This window comes from Dipodomys merriami, unplaced genomic scaffold (assembly GCF_024711535.1).
Source record: "Dipodomys merriami isolate MVZ:Mamm:240054 unplaced genomic scaffold, mDipMer1.0.p SCAF_142, whole genome shotgun sequence".
NCBI lineage: Eukaryota > Metazoa > Chordata > Mammalia > Rodentia > Heteromyidae > Dipodomys > Dipodomys merriami.
In genome coordinates this window covers 3,293,760-3,310,520 of record NW_027202738.1, presented here as the reverse complement: position 1 = coordinate 3,310,520, position 16,761 = coordinate 3,293,760, and the positions used below count along the sequence as shown (strand labels likewise).

The window sequence follows — 16,761 nt, the reverse complement described above, 5'->3', positions numbered from 1 at the left end:
CGAGGAAGATGCATCCTCGGTCCCACGTGAGCAGGGTCTCCCCATGCGTTTCCAGCCGCATTTGCTCCCATTCAATACATGCTGGACAAGTCGGCCAGACTAAAGCGTTTTTAATGAGAGCAAGCAAGGTGGGAGGGAGGTTTACAACAGCGTTTCCTGAAGACCTGTGAGGCTCCACACTGAGTCCATCCAAGTGTTCTCAGCCCACCCCTGAGAGCTGAGGCCCGGGAGCGGCTGCACACGGAAGCCCCTCATCGGTCACCCCTGCCCATGTGGTCCACATCTCCCGGGGGCTGAGGCGGTGCACCAGCAGGAGCCCCTTGTAAAGGCAGGGGTCTGGTGGCTGCCGGATTCCAAATGTCTTGAAGCCAGCGTGGTGCGTGGGGCTCACCCCCGCCTTCCTCAGGCACATTCCCACAAAGACGTCATCGATGGGGAAGAGTTCGGTCGCCTCAGCGGCTCTGTGGAGCTTTCTCACCGTGGCTCTGGACATGACGTAGCCGCCGCCCCCTGCGTAGGGCGGGTAGTGGCGGGCCCTGTACATGGAGGGCGGGATGAAGTATTTGACTCGAGTGTTCCTGTTGGGCAAGGCCTGGTGGATGACATCTCCTACCAGGAGGTCCTGGGCTGGGTCCTGACCATCCAGGAACTCCAGCACATTGGGGACGTGGACAAAGACGTCATCGTCTCCCTTCAGTACGAAGTGGGCCTGGGCGCAGGCAGCCGCCACCCAGCGCTGCAGGTGCAGCTCCTTGAGTGTGAGGTTGAAAAAGTCTTCATCAAAATCCCACTGCAGAATGTCATCAAACTGCCAGCTCTCATAGGCCAGCAGCTGGGCCGGGGGTTCAGGTCCCGCCACCCCGAGGAGGAACACGAGCTTCAACTGTCGGCCCCTAGCCCAGCTCCCTGCCCGACCCCACGTGCTGCGGATGGCTGCACGGCGCTCCACCTGACCAGGCTGGGATTTGATGGCTAGAAGCAGGAAGGTATCCCTGGCACACCTGGAAGGCTCCAGCAAAATGCTGAAGTTTCTGCAGTGGCGATAGGTCAAGAAGAGGCGGTGCCGGCTGGGCAGGGTCAGGGAGGCCTTGGCTGCTGTGTGGTTGGGTAAGCAGCGGCAGGGGTGGGGGCCAGGGGAAACCCAGAAGGGCTGCAGGGCTTCGGAGCCCCCGGCAGGCACCGCCTCCCTCCTCAGGAGCAGCCAGCCGCTAAACAGCAGAGCCGCCGGGAGCAGCAGCCAGCCCGCGTGCAGCAGCATGTCCACGCCCTGCCGGCCTGCCCTGCGGGGAGAGACACCTGAGCCCGGCACCCTGCTGGCTGTCAGGGCGGCTATTTATCCTCCGTGTGTCCTCAGCCACTCCCCTCCCTGGAGAATAGCGAAGCGCACCTGCTCACCACTCTCCCTGCCTTCTGCCATCTTCAGGGGCATGGCTAGGGTCCAGTTTCCTCCCAGATAACTTGCAGACATTTAAGACACCATAAACAAACCCAGCCTTCCCCAGAAAACACGGTAGGCTTGGGCCTGAGGGCTTCACTGGAAATGAACACTTAGGGGAACTTTGCTCAAATCCATTCTAACCTGAAAAGCTCTTCAAGTGCAGAGGCAAGGTATAGCACAGGGAAGTGGAGCTGTGGCTCAAGCGGCAGAGCACCAGCCTCCAGGGGAGGGGAACAGGCACGAGGCCCTGCCTTTAAGGCCAATATCAGCACACACAGCTTAGTGTCCAGCCTCCTGCCAGAGGCAGGGCAGCAGGTGCCCATGGCCTCCAAAGAATGCCTCCCTGACACACACACACACACTCTGCCCCATCGGTCTGGCCGCTTCCCCGCTTCCCGGTAGGGAAAGGAAGTCATAGCATCTCCCAGCAATGTCAAGCTGGGGAAATGCTGTTCAAAGGAGCCAGGCTCCACCCATCTTGTCCTCTCCCTCCAGCCGCCCCTCTCCCATTAAGTCTAAGCCTCCATTACTACAGCTTCCAGATCCTTCTCCAGCCCTTATGCAGGAGCCCACCCCTGCTGCCCCTATCACTTCGCCGGCAAAGCAGCCAGGACGCCCCGGGGTGCTGTGCGCAGGGAAGGAACCCAAGTCAGCCGCGGCCCGGGAGTGGGGGTGCCCTGCCCCAGCCCAGGCCAGCATTCCTCCACGCTCCTCCGGCACCGCACCGCCGGACGCCCGCTGCCCACGGGCGAGGGGGGGGAAGAGGCGCAGAGCAATGAGAACTTCAGAACCACGGGGGGGGGCGCAGACCCACGGGGAGGGACAGACCCACGGGGGGCGCAGACCCACGGGGAGGGACAGACCCACGGGGAAGGACAGACCCACGGGGGGCGCAGACCCACGGGGAAGGACAGACCCACGGGGGGCGCAGACCCACGGGGAGGGACAGACCCACGGGGAGACGCAGACCCACGGGGAGGGACAGACCCACGGGGAGGGACAGACCCACGGGGAGACGCAGACCCACGGGGAGGGGCAGACCCACGGGGGGCGCAGACCCACGGGGAGGGACAGACCCACGGGGAGACGCAGACCCACGGGGGGCGCAGACCCACGGGGAGGGACAGACCCACGGGGGGCGCAGACCCACGGGGAGGGACAGACCCACGGGGAGGGACAGACCCACGGGGAGACGCAGACCCACGGGGAGGGACAGACCCACGGGGAGGGGCAGACCCACGGGGGGCGCAGACCCACGGGGGGCGCAGACCCACGGGGAGGGACAGACCCACGGGGGGCGCAGACCCACGGGGAGACGCAGACCCACGGGGAGGGACAGACCCACGGGGAGGGACAGACCCACGGGGAGGGACAGACCCACGGGGGGCGCAGACCCACGGGGAGGGACAGACCCACGGGGGGCGCAGACCCACGGGGGAGGTGCGGCCGCCGCCCCAGGACGGTCTTTCAAGGCGGCTCGGGGATTTCGGGGCTGCGGCGGGGCGGGCAGGGGGACCCCGCGGGTCGGGTCAGGCCATTGCGCTCCCTGGAGGCGCCGAGCGGCCGGCGGGCCCCGCTGCAGGAAGCCGCACAGGGCTCCGGGTACCGAACCCCCTGCCAGCCTAACCCCGGGACCCACCTGAGCGCGCGTCGGGCCGCCGCGCATCGGAGGGAGGGCAGACAGCGTCCGGCGTCCGGGTGCGAACCGCTCGGGGAGGGGAGGGAGCGGGGCGGGGCGGGGCGGGCGGGGCGGTGGACGGGGCCGCCTTGAGGTTTCTTCCTCCCCCCCCCCCCTCCCCCGCACTCAGGTGCGCCTCCGCCGTCCCCGGCCTCGGCCGCGTCCCGGGGCCCAGACGGCTCCGCCGCCCCTGACGCGGGGCCGGGAGGCCGGCGGCGCCGCAGCCCTTCCCGCCCGCAGGCAGACGCCCAGGCGGAGTGCTCAGAACCGCCTTTACTGGCCCAAGTCCGCCAGGGTGTGGAAGGCCTCCTCCGCCGTGCGGTACTGGCTCAGCTGGATCTGCACCTCCACCGACAGCGGCTGCGGCCGGTACGAGCTCTCGGAGGCCGAGATTGCCACCTTGGTCTGCTCTGAGGAAGAGAAAACACTGGTTTGGTTGTGTTGTCGGCCGTGGGGCTTGAACGCGTGGCCTGGCGCTGTCCCTGCGCGCTCAGCTCCAGGCGAGCGCCATTTCCGGTTTTCTGGTGGTTTATTGAAGCGTCTCCCGGCCTTTCCTGCCCGGGCTGGCTTTGAACCGCGATCCTCAGAGCTCTGCCACCTGAGTAGCTGGGATGACAGGCCTGAGCCGCAGGCGCCGGCCCAAACATTGTGTTTACTGAAAACATTGACAAATGATGGGTGGTCAGTGGTCAGTCTTGGGTATTTGGCAAATATTTTCTCCAAAAGAAGAAAGAAAGCGGGGGGGAGGGATGAAGAAAGGAAGAAAGAAGAAGAAACCCCTACCCTTTGCTGGGAAAACAGCTGACTGAAAGCATTTTGATGAATAAATTGGTAACATTTGAGTTTTCAGGTAGAAATTGGAACTCTGGGGGCTGGGAAGGTGGCTAAGTGGTAGAGCGCTTGACTTGCATGCTGAGGCCCTGGGTTCGATTCCTCAGCACCACATAAGCAAAAAGAAAAAAAGCCGGAAGTGGTGCTGTGGCTCAAGAGGTAGAGCGCTAGCCTTGAGCTGAAGAGCTGAGGGACAGCGCCCAGGCCCAGAGTTCAGGCCCCACAACCGGACCCCCCCCCCCAAAAAAAAGAAATTGCAACTTTGGGGTTGGGAATGTGGCTTGGTGGTAGTGTTTGCCTAGCATGTATGAAGCGCTGGTTCGATTCCCTAGTGCCAATGAACAGAAAAGGCTGGAGGCGGGGCGCCGGTGGCTCACACCTGTCATCCTAGCTACTCAGGAGCTGAGGGAGTGGCACTGTGGCTCAAGGGGTATGGGCCCTAGCCTTGAGCTGAAGAGCTCAGGGACAGCGTCCAAGCCCAGAGTTCACGCCCCATGACAGACCAAAAAAAAACAAAAAACAAAACTCAGGAGCTGAGATCTGAGGATTGTGGTTCAAAGTCAGCCCAGGCAGGAAAGTCCATGAGACTCTTATCTCCAATAAACCACTAGAAAACCGGAAGTGGCGCTGTGGCTCAAGTGGTAGAGCGCTCGCTCGCCTTGAGCTGAAGAGCTGAGGGACAGCGCCCAGGCCCAGAGTTCAGGCCCCAGGACTGGGAGGGTGAGCACTCACATAGATCACACTTTGTGGCAGCCTGTAATGGAACTGCAGAGGAGAGCGCTGGGCCCTGCTGTCAGTGCTCCACGTGCAGAGCCTCAGCCAGGGCCTGACGGGGGGGGGGGGGGGGGGGGGTGCTGCGGACTCATACCTTTTTTACCAGTTTTCGGTTTTTTGGTCTTCTTTGAATCCTGAAAGAAAGAACCACGGGTGAGATGCTTACTGGGGGAGGGGGGAGCCAATGATGGGGGGGCTCCGAGAAGATCCAGAGGGGGCCAGTGATGGGGAGAGGGGAGGGGAGGGGTGCATCCAGAAGTCCTGCCCTCCCCTTCCCCGCGCCCCCTGCTCCCGGCCTGGCTGGGCTGAGGCAGAGCAGCAGGCCCGCCCCCCCCATACCCTGGCAAATATCATCCTGTCCAGGTCCAGGCTGCGGACCACGCCGAAGTTGCACTCGGTGGACACCAGCGGCTCCCCCATGAGCAGCGGCTCCAGCAGCAGCGCGCTGCGGCCCAGCACCTTGAGGATGGGCGGGTCCTGCCGCAGCTCCTTGGGCAGCAGCTCCTTCTTCTTCTTCTGGAGTTTCTTCTCCTGTGGAGAAGCCGGGAAGGCAGGCGGGGAAGGCGGGCCGGGCCAGGCAGGGGACGCGCCTGGGCAGCCACGCTCCTACCTTGGGGGCCCCCTCCGCTTTCCCTTTCTTGTCCTTCTCCTTCTTGCCGTCCTCCCCTTTGCCCTTCTTGGGAAGCACAGGAATCTCAACCGGGGGCGGCACCAGAGGCCAGGAGAGAATCTGGTGACAGCGGGTGGCGGGGTGAGGGGGGAGGGCAGGGGGGTGGGGTGGTCCCCGGGCCCAGGCAGGAGCCGCCCGCAGCCCACCTTCTGCTCCACGATGGTCACCGTCGTCCCTGCCAGCAGGAAGGCCTTGACCGGCACCAGGTTCTTGAGCGTGTGCTGCATCTCGTACCCACAGGGAATCACGTCCTCCCAGGGCTTGGGGACGGTGCTGAAGAGGACCGTCCTGGGAAGGCAGAGGCAGACAGAGCACCGTCACCTGCCGGCGACGGGAAGACGGGTGAAGGCGCAGGGCATGGCGGGGAGCAGCCGCGCACTGCCCATGGCAACCAGCCTCAAATGCATCAAAGGGTTTTCCTGCTTTGTGTTTTGAAAAAAACAACATGGCAGAAACAACTAACTAACTAAAGCCTGGTGCTATAGTCCTGGCTACTGAAGAGGCCGAGAGCTGAGGACTGAGCCTGGCCGCCAGTCCCGCCAGGCACATCCTTGAGATGAATAATCGTAAAAGCTGGAGAGGACTGAAGTGAGCTCTTTACGACTGAGCACGAGTGAGAATCTTCAGGACCAAACTGGAGCAAAGGACAGCAAAGGTCTGTGTAGCGTAGGGCACTCGCTTAGAGGTGCACCACTGGGGTCCAAAGAGAGCAGCAAAGGAGGAGCCTGGGATTTGGCGGCCCCTTCAGGCCCCGGGTGAAGTCACTTCCAGCACAGTGGGTGAGAAGCAACAGATCTCTAGGAAATCTCAGGGAGACCGAACAAAAAAGTCAATCCAGGGCCCTCCAGGGAAGGAAAAAGAAAAATCAGCAAAGAGTCAGAGCTCAAAGGGCTGTGGTTCAAGTGGAAGAGCATGAGCTGCCAGTGAAAAAGTTAATGGATTGGGGCTGGGAAGGCGGCTCAGTGGTAGAGCGCTTGCCTCACATGCATGAGGCCCTGGGTTCGATTCCTCGGCATCACACAAGCAGAAAAAAGCCAGAAGTGGCGCTGTGGCTCAAGTGGTAGAGCGCTTGCTTTGAGCTGAAGAGCTGAGGGACAGCGACCAGGCCCAGAGTTCAAGCCCCCAACTGACCAAAACAAAAACATTTTTCAAAAAGCAAACCTAGAAATGGTATCATCGGGTCTCTGCACAGAGAAATGGAATGTACTTGGCACTAAGACTGAAGCACATCAGATGTGTGAGGCCGGGTGTGGCGGCTCACGTCAGTCATCCCAGCCGCCGGGGAGGCCGCTAGAGGCCGTGGGGCCCGGTGGCTGTTTACCCCGGGGAAGGGCAGAGCCGGAGGTCGATGCGTGGCCGGAGCTTCGCCAGCTCTTCTGCGGATTCTGTGGACTGCTGCAGGCGGGGCGACGGGACGGTGAGGACAGAAGACTCGGACTGGCCCTGCTCCGTGGCCCCCGACTCCACGGACTCCTCGGCCGCCTCTTCAGGGACCGCCTGGGCCCCCTGCTGCGCGGGCGGGGTGAGCTCCTTGGTGATGCTCCTGGCGGCCTCCCGGGGGGCCCCCTTGGGGACCCCGACACTGCTGGACCTCTTGGGGATCTCTTCCTCCTTGCTGGCCTCGTCGGAGGCCTGCTCGTGGCTCTCTTCTGGCAGCTCCTGGCTGGAGGACCGATTGGCCATCTGCCAGGAGAGACCACGCGCTGTGGGCCGGGCCGGCCAGGGCCCCGCGGCCGATGCCAGAGGCCCGAGCCTTTTGCCTGGGATGGAAGCCGGGCTGACACTAAGTGAGCACGCTCCCCTGCGCACCGTGTGACTTTACAGTGAGACTGAAGCAAAGATGGCCAGGTTACCGGTAAACACAAGGCCGGCCTCCACATGACCGGGAAGGGGCCATTTATCCCTGTCCCGTGCCCTGGGCTTCCCGGGGCGCGGAGGGGGGCGGCGGGGGCTATGGTGGAATTGTGCAGCAGCAGCCTGGACGCCACCGCCGGGGGCAGCGGCCGCACCTGCGACAGCACCTGGCTGGACGGCTTCTCCTCCCCCTCCACCTCGTCCTCCACGAAGTCGTAGGTCACGTAGTAGTTGTAGGCGATGAACGGGCCCTCGGGGCCTGGCTCAGGGTCCAAGATGGAGGAATCCACCACGCCCCTGATGTTCCCAATGGTCACCAGAAACTGTGCTTCATGTGCCAAGAGGTCTGCCAGGGGGCAGGCAACAGGGGTGAGGGACAGAGGATGGCAGGCAGACAAACAGACACACACAGAGACAGACAGTCTGGGGACTGGAGGCGGGGAGGAGCCGGCCCCCAGCAAAGTCACGGTCAATGGGAGCCCTGCCCTGGTCGCCCGTGCTTGATGGGGGGGGGGGGGGGGGGAAGGCCCTGCCTCACCTCACTCATGAGCCACAAGGGGGCGATCTCAAGCCACCCTGGTCATGAGTGAAACAACTGGGGCCCAGAGGTGAACCTCTGGAGAAAATCCTGTCCCAGACCTCGCTCGCTAAAGCAGACAGAGCTCAAGCTAGTGCTGAGAGTCTGGGGTGCGGAGCAGCGGCACCCCCTTACCCCTCCCAGACCCACCGGCGCTGCGGCTGAGCCCCCGGAAATGGTGCCTCTCGTTGGGGGACACGGTGATGTCGTCCAGCACACAGAGGTGCGCCAGGCTGTCCACGGTGAGGCCGCGGTAGTAGGGCACCAGCGCCAGAGGGTTTCCTTGTAGAACCAGCAGCCGCAGGCTCTGGAGGGTGGACAGGCTGGCCACCATGCTTTGCAGGTCCGTCAGGTCGTTGAAGCCCAGGTCCAGGGAGACGAGGTTGGGCCTGAAAGGGAGGCGCCGCGCGGTGAGCAGCTGCACGGTGAGAGGCCCGTGGCCCGAGGCTCGGCCTGCCTGCCTCCATTCACACCAGCTCTTCCTCTCCGGGCAAGGCCGTTTCCTGTCAGGCCTGCGGAGGCTCTGGGGCCCCGGGGTGTCATCCTCCTGGCCAGGACCGCACGAAGCCACGCGGGCACGCGGCTCACTTCCCGGGCTGGGGTGAAGGAGCGCGAGCAGGACCGCGGCAAAGTGCGCCAAGACGCGTCTCCTGGGCACAGGTCTCACCTGGCCCCTCGGGGCCTCGGCACCATTGGGGACATTTTGATCGTCCCCAGAGAGGTGGGGGAGGGGGAGCAGCTCCTGGCAGCAAGTGGGGTTTCCTGATTCACTGAGAACCCAATCTAGAGAGCCACGGCCTCTTGAAGCCCAGAACCCCAGTCTCCAGAGGAGAGGCGCAGCCCCACCGCCCTTCCCTCCCCTCCTTCTGGCCACAGGCACCAGTGTTGAGACGTGACGAAGAGACTTTCCAAGGGGCCCAGGAGCTTGTTGTGGCCGAGCCCCAGGTGCTGCAGCCGGGGCGGAGGGCACGTGCACAGGCACACCATGCTGCTGATCGAGTTGCCGTACAGCTCCAGCACCTGCAGGTGAAGAGGGAGCGTGTGGGTGAGGCCAGGCCTCCCAGCCTCCGTCCTGGGAAACTCAGAAAGACGAGGGCTGAGTCCGTTCCCCTCTCTCTCTCTCTCTCCTCTCTCTCTCTCTCTCTCTCTCTGTCCTGGAGCTTGAACTGAAGGCCTAGGCACTGTCCCTGAGCTTTTTTTTTTTTTTTTTTGTCGGCCATGGGGCTTGAACTCTGGGCCTGGGCGCTGTCCCTCAGCTCTTCAGCTCAAGGCGAGCGCTCTACCACTTGAGCTACAGCGCCACTTCCGGTTTTCTGGTGGTTTATTGGAGATAGGAGTCTCACGGTCTCTCCTGCCCAGGCTGGCTTTGAACCATGATCCTCGGATCTCAGCCTCCTGAGTAGCTAGGATTACAGGCATGAGCCACCAGCGCCCGGCTGTCCCTGAGCTTTTGTGCTCAAGGCTAGTACCCTACCAGTTGAACCACAGCTTCACTTCTAGCTTTTTAGTGCTTACTTGGAGATGAGTCTCACCAGTCTTCTACTAGTGGGTTAGTCATTCTCAGTGTTTAACTCAAAGTCTAGGCCTTTTGGATACAGTGAGCTGAAGACTCATGATAAAGCCTGGCCTATCTTTTTCTTTTCTTTTTCTTTTTTTCCAGTCGTGGGGCTTGAACTCTGGCCTGGGCGCTCTTCACCTCAAGGTAGCACTCTACACTTGATCCACAGCACCACTTCCAGTTTCCTGGCAGCTCATTGCAGATAAGAGTTTTGCCAGCCGGGCAGGAGAGACCGTGAGACTCCTATCTCCAATAAACCACCAGAAAACCGGAAGTGGCGCTGTAGCTCAAATGGTAGAGTACTCACCTTGAGCTGAAGAGCTGAGGGACAGCGCCCAGGCCCAGAGTTCAAGCCTCATGACCAACCAAAAAAAAAAAAAAGAGTTTTGCAGATTTTCCTGCCCGGGCTGGCGTTGAACCGCGATCCTCAGATCTCAACCTCCTGAGCAGCTAGGATTTACAGGTGTGAGCCACCAGTGCCTGGCTCCGTTTTTTTTTTCTTAGCTGATCCTAGAACTTGAACTCAGGGTCTGGGCACTGTCCTTAAGCTTCTCTTGCTCAAGGCCAGTGCTCTACCGCTTGAGCCACAGCACCACTTCCAGCTTTTTCTGAGTAGTTTATTGGAGAATCTCACAGACTTTCCTGCCTTGGTTGGCTTCAGACAGGGATGCTCAGATCTCAGCCTCCTGACTAGCTAGTATTACAGGTGTGAGCCACCAGCACCTAGCTTCAGCTTATATTTCTGTTTAACTATGTGTGGGGGGCGGGGGGAGTTACTGGGGTTTGAACTCAGGGCTTCATACTTGCTATGCACTTTACCATTCGAGCCACACCTTTAGTCCTTTTAACTTTGAGGGGAACACGGTCTAGGGCTGGTTCTTCTTTAGCACATGCCGCCCTGGCAAACCAGCGTAGGTGCAGGCTTTCTGGGTGCCCTGCTCAAAGGCCCCTCTGGAACTGGAGCTCTGTACCTTGAGTGTAGGGGGCAGATTCGAGGCATCGACTTCCTTGATTTCATTGGCACTCAGTACCAGCTCCTCGAGCTTGAGAAACTTCAGGAGGTCTCTGTCCACCAGGCTCACCTGGAAGGAAGGACAGGATCCGATCCCAGCCTCCCCCCGCAGCCGCAAGGCTCCCCTGCTCTGCAGCTCTGCAGGGTCGAAGGCCTCCACACACGCAGCCCTCCCCCTGCCGAGAACGGTGTGTGCAGGACCTCGAGGCCGGGGCTCCACGTCCCTCAGATGGTGAGATTTTTGGGAAAGAAGGAGCTGGTCTTCGCTGCCGCCTCAGAGCTGCAGTGACCGCTCCCTCCCCCCCCTTGCCCTCCCCCCCCCCCCCCCCCCCCCCCCCGCTAGCCGGCGTGGGAGGCCTGCAGTCGTAGTTGTGGCATACAGGACGCAGGGCCGGGCGGAAGCCCTGATTCCCTGTGGCCGCCGGGACATCTGGGGCTTCCCGGCTGGGCTTTCCCGACCTACAGTGACCAGCCTGCCGCATCCTCAGGGGTTTCCTGAGACACAGATTTTCACGGTCACTAGGGGACAGCCTATAGCCAAGCCACCCTGCCCTTCCTCTAGTAGCAGGTCATTTCCTGGGTTCTGGAGGGAAAAGAGCAAAGAGCAGGAAGGCTGAGGCCAAGTTTCTATGCAATTTTGGGGTCCTGTTATTTTTGATCTAGCAAAGAAGGCTTTTGTTTTTGTTTTTTTGGTTGGTCACGGGGTCTGAACTCTGGGCCTGGCGCTGTCCCTCAGCTCTTCACCTCAAGGCTAGTGCTCTACCACTTGAGCCACAGCGCCATTTCTGGCTTTTTCTGCTTATGTGGTGCTGAGGAATTGAACCCAGGGCCTCAAGCATGCAAGGCAAGCACTCTACCACTGAGCTACCTTCCCAGCCCCGAGGCTTTTCTTTTTCTTTTTCTTTTTTGGTCGGTCATAGGGCTTGAACTCTGGGCTTGGGAGCTACCCCTGTGCTCTTCAGCTCAAGGCGAGCACTCTACCACTTGAGCCACAGCACCACTTCCACTTTTCTAGTGGTTAATTGGAGATAAGAGTCTCACTGACTTTTCTGCCGGAGCTGGCTTTGAACCATGATCCACAGATCTCAGACTCCTGAGTAGCTAGGATTACAGGTGTGAGCCACTGGCGCCCGGCTAGAAGGCTTTTTAGTAACAGAAGTAAACAAAGTTAGCGGGCTATAAAACTTCCCCAGCACCTGTTCCCCAGTTAAGGTTAAAAGAAAAAATCCATGTGGGCCAGGCGGTGATAGCTCACACACACCTGTAATCCTAGCTACTCCAAGACTGAACTATGAGGATAAGACTCAGAGCCAGCCTCTGCAGGAAAGTCAATGAAACTTCTCTCCAATTAACCACCAAAAAGCGGGAGGTGTGGCTCAAGTGGTAGAGCCCAAGCCTTGAGCACAATAGCTCAAGGACAGCACCGAGGCCCTGAGCTCAAGTCCCAAGGTGCGTCAGGAGTCATCCTCAGAAGGTGAAGGAAAGGGGGAGAAGGGGGCGCGAGGTCCTGCCCGCCCGACAAGCGGGTCCGGCCAGTGAGACGGAAGGCAGGAGGGAGCCGGCCTCGGCCTCGGCCCCGGCACCCACCTGCTTGTCCACGACCCTCAGGGACCGGAAGTAGGAGTAGAAGAAGGTGTCTTTGAGCTTCAGAGGGCTGCGGATCGCCAGCTCTCTCAGGAAGCGGTCCTCGGCGGAGGAGAAGCCCAGCTGAGTCCCGTGGGCCCAGGGCGAGTCGGGGCTGCGCACCAGGCCCAGCAGGGCCTCCACCGTCTCCTCCTCCGGGCTCACTGCCTCCTCTTCCGTGGGGACCAGCTCCCGCCAGGTCCGCCAGCTTTTAGGGAGAAAGCGAGACTTATTCTGCGAAGGGGAAGAAGAGATTTTTCTTAAACGATCCAAAACCATGAAGTTAAACGCACGGGCGGCTGGACAGGCGGGGGGCGCTGAGGAATGGCCGCCATCGGCCTCACCGCGGTGACTGCCCGGGAGGCGTGGAGAGAAGGACGGGACGGGACGGGACGGGACGGGACGGGACGGGACGGGACGGGGCGACGCCCTGGGGGCGCCGGGCTGGGAGCGCGGGCCTGGCCGGCCCTGACCCGTGCGCGGGCTCCGCCTCCTTCCAGGACTCAGGCCTCAGGACCCCGAGCCTGGCTCCCAGGATGCGCCCCAAAGACCTCGGGCCTCCAGCCAGGCTCCCCGCCGCCCCCTCAGGCCGGGCGGCCCTTCCCTCCCGCCAGGCCGGCCCCGGACGCCCGCACCCAGCTGCCCGTGCCGCACGGGAACTCGCTCAGACACAGCTGCCGCAGGTGCTCGCGCACGAACGCGCTCACGGTCCCGGGCGCGCCCTCGCCGCCTCGCCGGCTGAGGCCGGAAGAGCTGGACGACGCCATGCCGCGGGCCTCAGCGTCCGCTGCCAGGCAACCGACGGGCGCGCGCTCAGCCCCGCTGCCAGGCAACCACAGGACGCGCACGCGCACAGCCCTGCTGCCAGGCAACCGACGGGCGCGCGCTCAGCCCCGCTGCCAGGCAACCACAGGACGCGCACGCGCACAGCCCTGCTGCCAGGCAACCGACGGGCGCGCGCTCAGCCCCGCTGCCAGGCAACCGACGGGGCGCGCGCTCAGCCCCGCTGCCAGGCAACCACAGGACGCGCACGCGCACAGCCCTGCTGCCAGGCAACCGACGAGCGCGCGCTCAGCCCCGCTGCCAGGCAACCACGGGAGAGCGCGCTCAGCGCCGGCTTCTAGGCAACCGGCGGGTGCGCACGCGCGGAGCCCGCTGCTAGGCAACCACGGGACGCGCCGGGCCGGGAGCGTGCCGGAGCGCGGGAGCGCACGGCTTCTCCCCACGTGGGCCAGCGCCCCGCGCCCGATCAGGCTCAGAGCCCGAGCTCGGCGCCCAAACCCGCGGGTCTGCCGGGACCCGGTCCGCTGGCAATCCGCTGAGCACAGGCCGCCGGCTCTGGCGGGTGACCTGCTCCCATTCCCGCGCCGCGGCTCTCCGTGCCAAGCGCTGCCTGTCGGCAGGTCTGGAAAGGAGAAATGACCCCAAGGCCAGGCGTCGTCAGCCTCCGGGGGCCGCAGCGTCCACTTCGAGCCCGGCGCGCCGGCGGATCACGCCTGTCATCCCAGGAGGCCGCGATCTGAGGACCGCGGTTCAAAGCCAGCCCGGGCAGGAAAGTCCGTGAGACTCTCATCTCCAATAAACCACTGGAGAGCCGGAAGTGGCGCTGTGGCTCAAGCGGCAGAGCGCTCGCCTTGAGCTGAAGAGCTGAGGGACAGCGCCCAGGCCCAGAGTTCAGACCCCACGACCGGACCCCCCAAAAAAAAAAAACCAAAGCAAGTTTTCCTGTGAACCTATAGTGCACTGTTTCTTTCTGTTGGTTCCCTCCCTCCCTCCCTTCCTCCCTTTTGTTACTGGAATTTGAACTCAGAGCCTTGCCAGCCCGGGCACACTTCTTTTGAATAGATAATATTTTAAATAGATACGTTTAGCCAGGTGCCGCTGGCTCACACCTGTCATCCGAGCTACTCGGGAGCCTGAGATCTGAGGACCTCCGTTCAAAGCCAGTCTGGGTAGAAAACCCGGTGAGACTCTTACTTCCAATAAACCATTCAAAACTACTAAAAGCTGGAAGTGGCTCTGTGGTTCAAGTGGTAGAGCGCCGGCCTTGAGCACAGAGGCTCAGGGACAGCGCCCAGGACCAGCAAAAAAAGAAGAAAAGATATATTTAAACGTTTGGCCCTTTGGTAAGTATTTAATATTTGAAGAAATCACTAAGCTGTTTTCCACACTGGTGGCACTGACAATGTTCATTTGGGAAGTGTGCCCATGTTCCGGTGTCTCCGCGCTCCCAACAGTTCATATTAATAACATCATCACAGATGCGACTAGACCCTCACTGTGGTTTTGGTTACATTTTTCAAATACCCAACTAGTACTAAAGAGAGTGAGCATCTTTTTTTTTTTTTTTTTTGGTTGATTGTGGGGCTTGAACTCTGGGCCTGGGCACTGTCCCTCAGCTCTTCAGCTCAAGGCTAGCCACAGCACCACTTCCGGCTTTTTGTGTTTATGTGGTGCTGAGGAATCGAACCCAGGGCCTCATGCATGCAAGGCAAGCACTCTACCACTAAGCCACCTTCCCAGCCCCAAGAGAGTGAGCATCTTTTTATGTAGCTTTTCTTGTTCATTTTAAAATTGGTTATTTGGGGCCCCATGACTGACCAAAAAAAAAAAATTGGTTATTTGTCCTTTATTGAGCTGTAAGTGTTCTTTATATGTTCAGATACTACCCTAGATAAGATTGGACAGTTGGGGGCTGGGAAGGTGGCTCAGTGGTAGAGCGCTTGCCTACCATGCATGAAGCCCTGGGTTCAATTCCTCAGTACCACATACACAGAAAAAGCCAGAAGTGGTGTTGTGGCTCAAGTGTTAGAGTGCTAGCCTTGAGCAAAAGAAGTTCAGGGACAGCGCCCAGCCCTGGGTTCAAGCCCCAGGACTGGAGAGAAAAAAAAAAAGGTTGGAATTTTCTCTCCCATTCTGTGGGACACAGCCCGGCCCGGGCTTCGGGGCAAGGCCGCATTGAGCTGCATCCAATCCCCACCTTTATCTTCTTTTTTTTTTTTTTTTAATGTTGTTTGTACTTTTGTCATTTCTAAGAAAACCGTGGCTTACTTCACAAGCCGGAGCCGGGGCATTCCTTGCCCATTCTGCTCACCAGATTTGTGTCAGATTTCTGGCCTGCGAATCTCCCCAGCCCAGGCTTATCTGCTCATTCTCTTATCGGCGCCGGCAGCCCCCTCTCCTCCAGCAATTTCCCTCTTCCTCGTCCTCACCTCCTCAGGGTTTCCTCATTGCTAGAACCACACCAGGGCTTCCACCCCAAGAATTTGTTCCAAGTTCCCCTAGAAAGTTCTATGACCTCATGAGCACAAACCCCATCGGTGCTCTCCAGCCTTATCTTCTTGAACTCTGCGTGGCTCACAGCCGTGTCAACCATTTCCTCTAGCCTGTAAAACCATGTCCAATGTGGTTCCAGGGCCACCTGCTTTCCTGGTACTTGGCTGGCCTCCTTGAATTTGCCCCCCGGGATTGGAGGCAGATCTTCCTGTTCCATGCGAGGGGAGTCCCAGGGCTCTCCGCAGCCTCCAGGGCAGCGAGGCCGCGGCGCCAGCCTCCGCTCAGCTACTCAGCACTCTGTCAACTGCCGCGTCTCTCAACTCTCCTAATCATGTGGGTGTTGTTTGTTTTTCTGGGGTTTACTGATGTTTGAACTCAAAGCCTCAAGCATTCTACCAGCTGAGCCACGTCCTTAGTCCCCGTTTTGTTTATCGCGTCAAATTACTTTTTTTTTTTTTTTTTTTTGGTCAGTCATGGGCTTGAACTCTGGGCCTGGGCACTGTCCCTGCGCTCTCCAGCTCAAGGCGAGCGCTCTACCACTTGAACCACAGCGCCACTTCTGGTTTTCTGGTAGTTTATTGGAGATAATCTCACAGACTTTCCTGCCTGGGCTGGCTTTGAACTGAGATCCTCAGATCTCAGCCTCCTGAATAGCTAGGATTATAGGTATGAGCCACCAGCGCCCGTGTATATGGTACTGAGAAATCGAACCCAGGGTTTCATGCATGCTAAGCAAGCACTGTACAACTAATCTGCATCTCCATCCCTTTTTGAGTTACTTTTAAGAAATGTTTTAGCTTAGGGCTGCAATATGGCATCCTGTGTAGCTGAGATTGCAGGCATAGGCCACCATGCCTGGCCAATCATGTAGCTGTTCTTTTGTAGGGTGATTATTGCTAGTGTTTGTTACATAGTTATGTATGAATGATTTTTGTCACTGCCATTTGACCAGCAGAGCAGCAGAGCCTTTGGCCAGCAGCCTTGCCTAAATTTGCTGCCACTTCTGAGATTCTGTAAGAGGACCTCATCAAAAAGGGCAGGTAGAGCCGGGCGCTGGTGGCTCACGCCTGTAATCCTAGCTACTCAGGAGGCTGAGATCTGAGGATCACGGTTCAAAGCCAGCCCGGGCAGGAGAGACCGTGAGACTCCTATCTCCAATAAACTACCAGAAAACCGGCAGTGGCACTGTACCTCAAGTGGTAGAGCGCTCGCCTTGAGCTGAAGAGCTGAGGGACAGCGCCCAAGCCCAGAGTTCAAGCCCCATGACCGACAAAAAAAAAAGGGCAGTTAAAACAGGAATAAATTAGCCTGGTGAGGTAGTGCACATCTGTGATCTCAGCTACTCATTGTGCAGAAGGGTTGAGAGTTTAAAGTCAGTCTGGGCCGACTTATGAAGACCCTGCCTCAAAAACATAATGTAAGCCAGGTGCTGGCGGCTCACACCTGAAATCCTAGCTACTCAGGAGGCTG

General features: G+C 60.0%; 2 protein-coding genes across 3 annotated transcripts; both read right to left on the bottom strand.

Moving 5' to 3' along the window:
* Positions 1 to 99: 99 nt before the first annotated feature.
* LOC138826423 (N-acetyllactosaminide beta-1,3-N-acetylglucosaminyltransferase 4-like) lies at positions 100 to 2,112 on the bottom strand. The gene has a single exon (XM_070021582.1). The coding sequence runs from the start codon at positions 1,256 to 1,258 to the stop codon at positions 200 to 202; it is 1,059 nt and encodes a 352-aa protein (XP_069877683.1). The 5' UTR covers positions 1,259 to 2,112; the 3' UTR covers positions 100 to 199.
* A 524-nt stretch (positions 2,113 to 2,636) lies between these two features.
* LOC138826422 (leucine-rich repeat-containing protein 43-like) lies at positions 2,637 to 12,351 on the bottom strand. 2 transcript variants are annotated; one of them, XM_070021580.1, is made up of 11 exons: positions 11,980 to 12,351; positions 10,352 to 10,462; positions 8,703 to 8,842; positions 7,973 to 8,211; positions 7,401 to 7,591; positions 6,713 to 7,074; positions 5,538 to 5,679; positions 5,332 to 5,451; positions 5,061 to 5,252; positions 4,816 to 4,855; positions 2,637 to 3,526 (listed from the first exon to the last, which is right to left on the bottom strand). In XM_070021580.1, exons 1-11 carry the CDS (start codon positions 12,292 to 12,294, stop codon positions 3,390 to 3,392), a joined length of 1,989 nt encoding a protein of 662 aa, XP_069877681.1. In that variant the 5' UTR covers positions 12,295 to 12,351; the 3' UTR covers positions 2,637 to 3,389. The 2 variants fall into 2 exon arrangements, with proteins under 2 accessions (XP_069877681.1, XP_069877682.1); XM_070021581.1 differs by lacking the exons at positions 10,352 to 10,462; positions 11,980 to 12,351 and adding an exon at positions 10,214 to 10,328.
* Between the last annotated feature and the right edge of the window lie 4,410 nt (positions 12,352 to 16,761).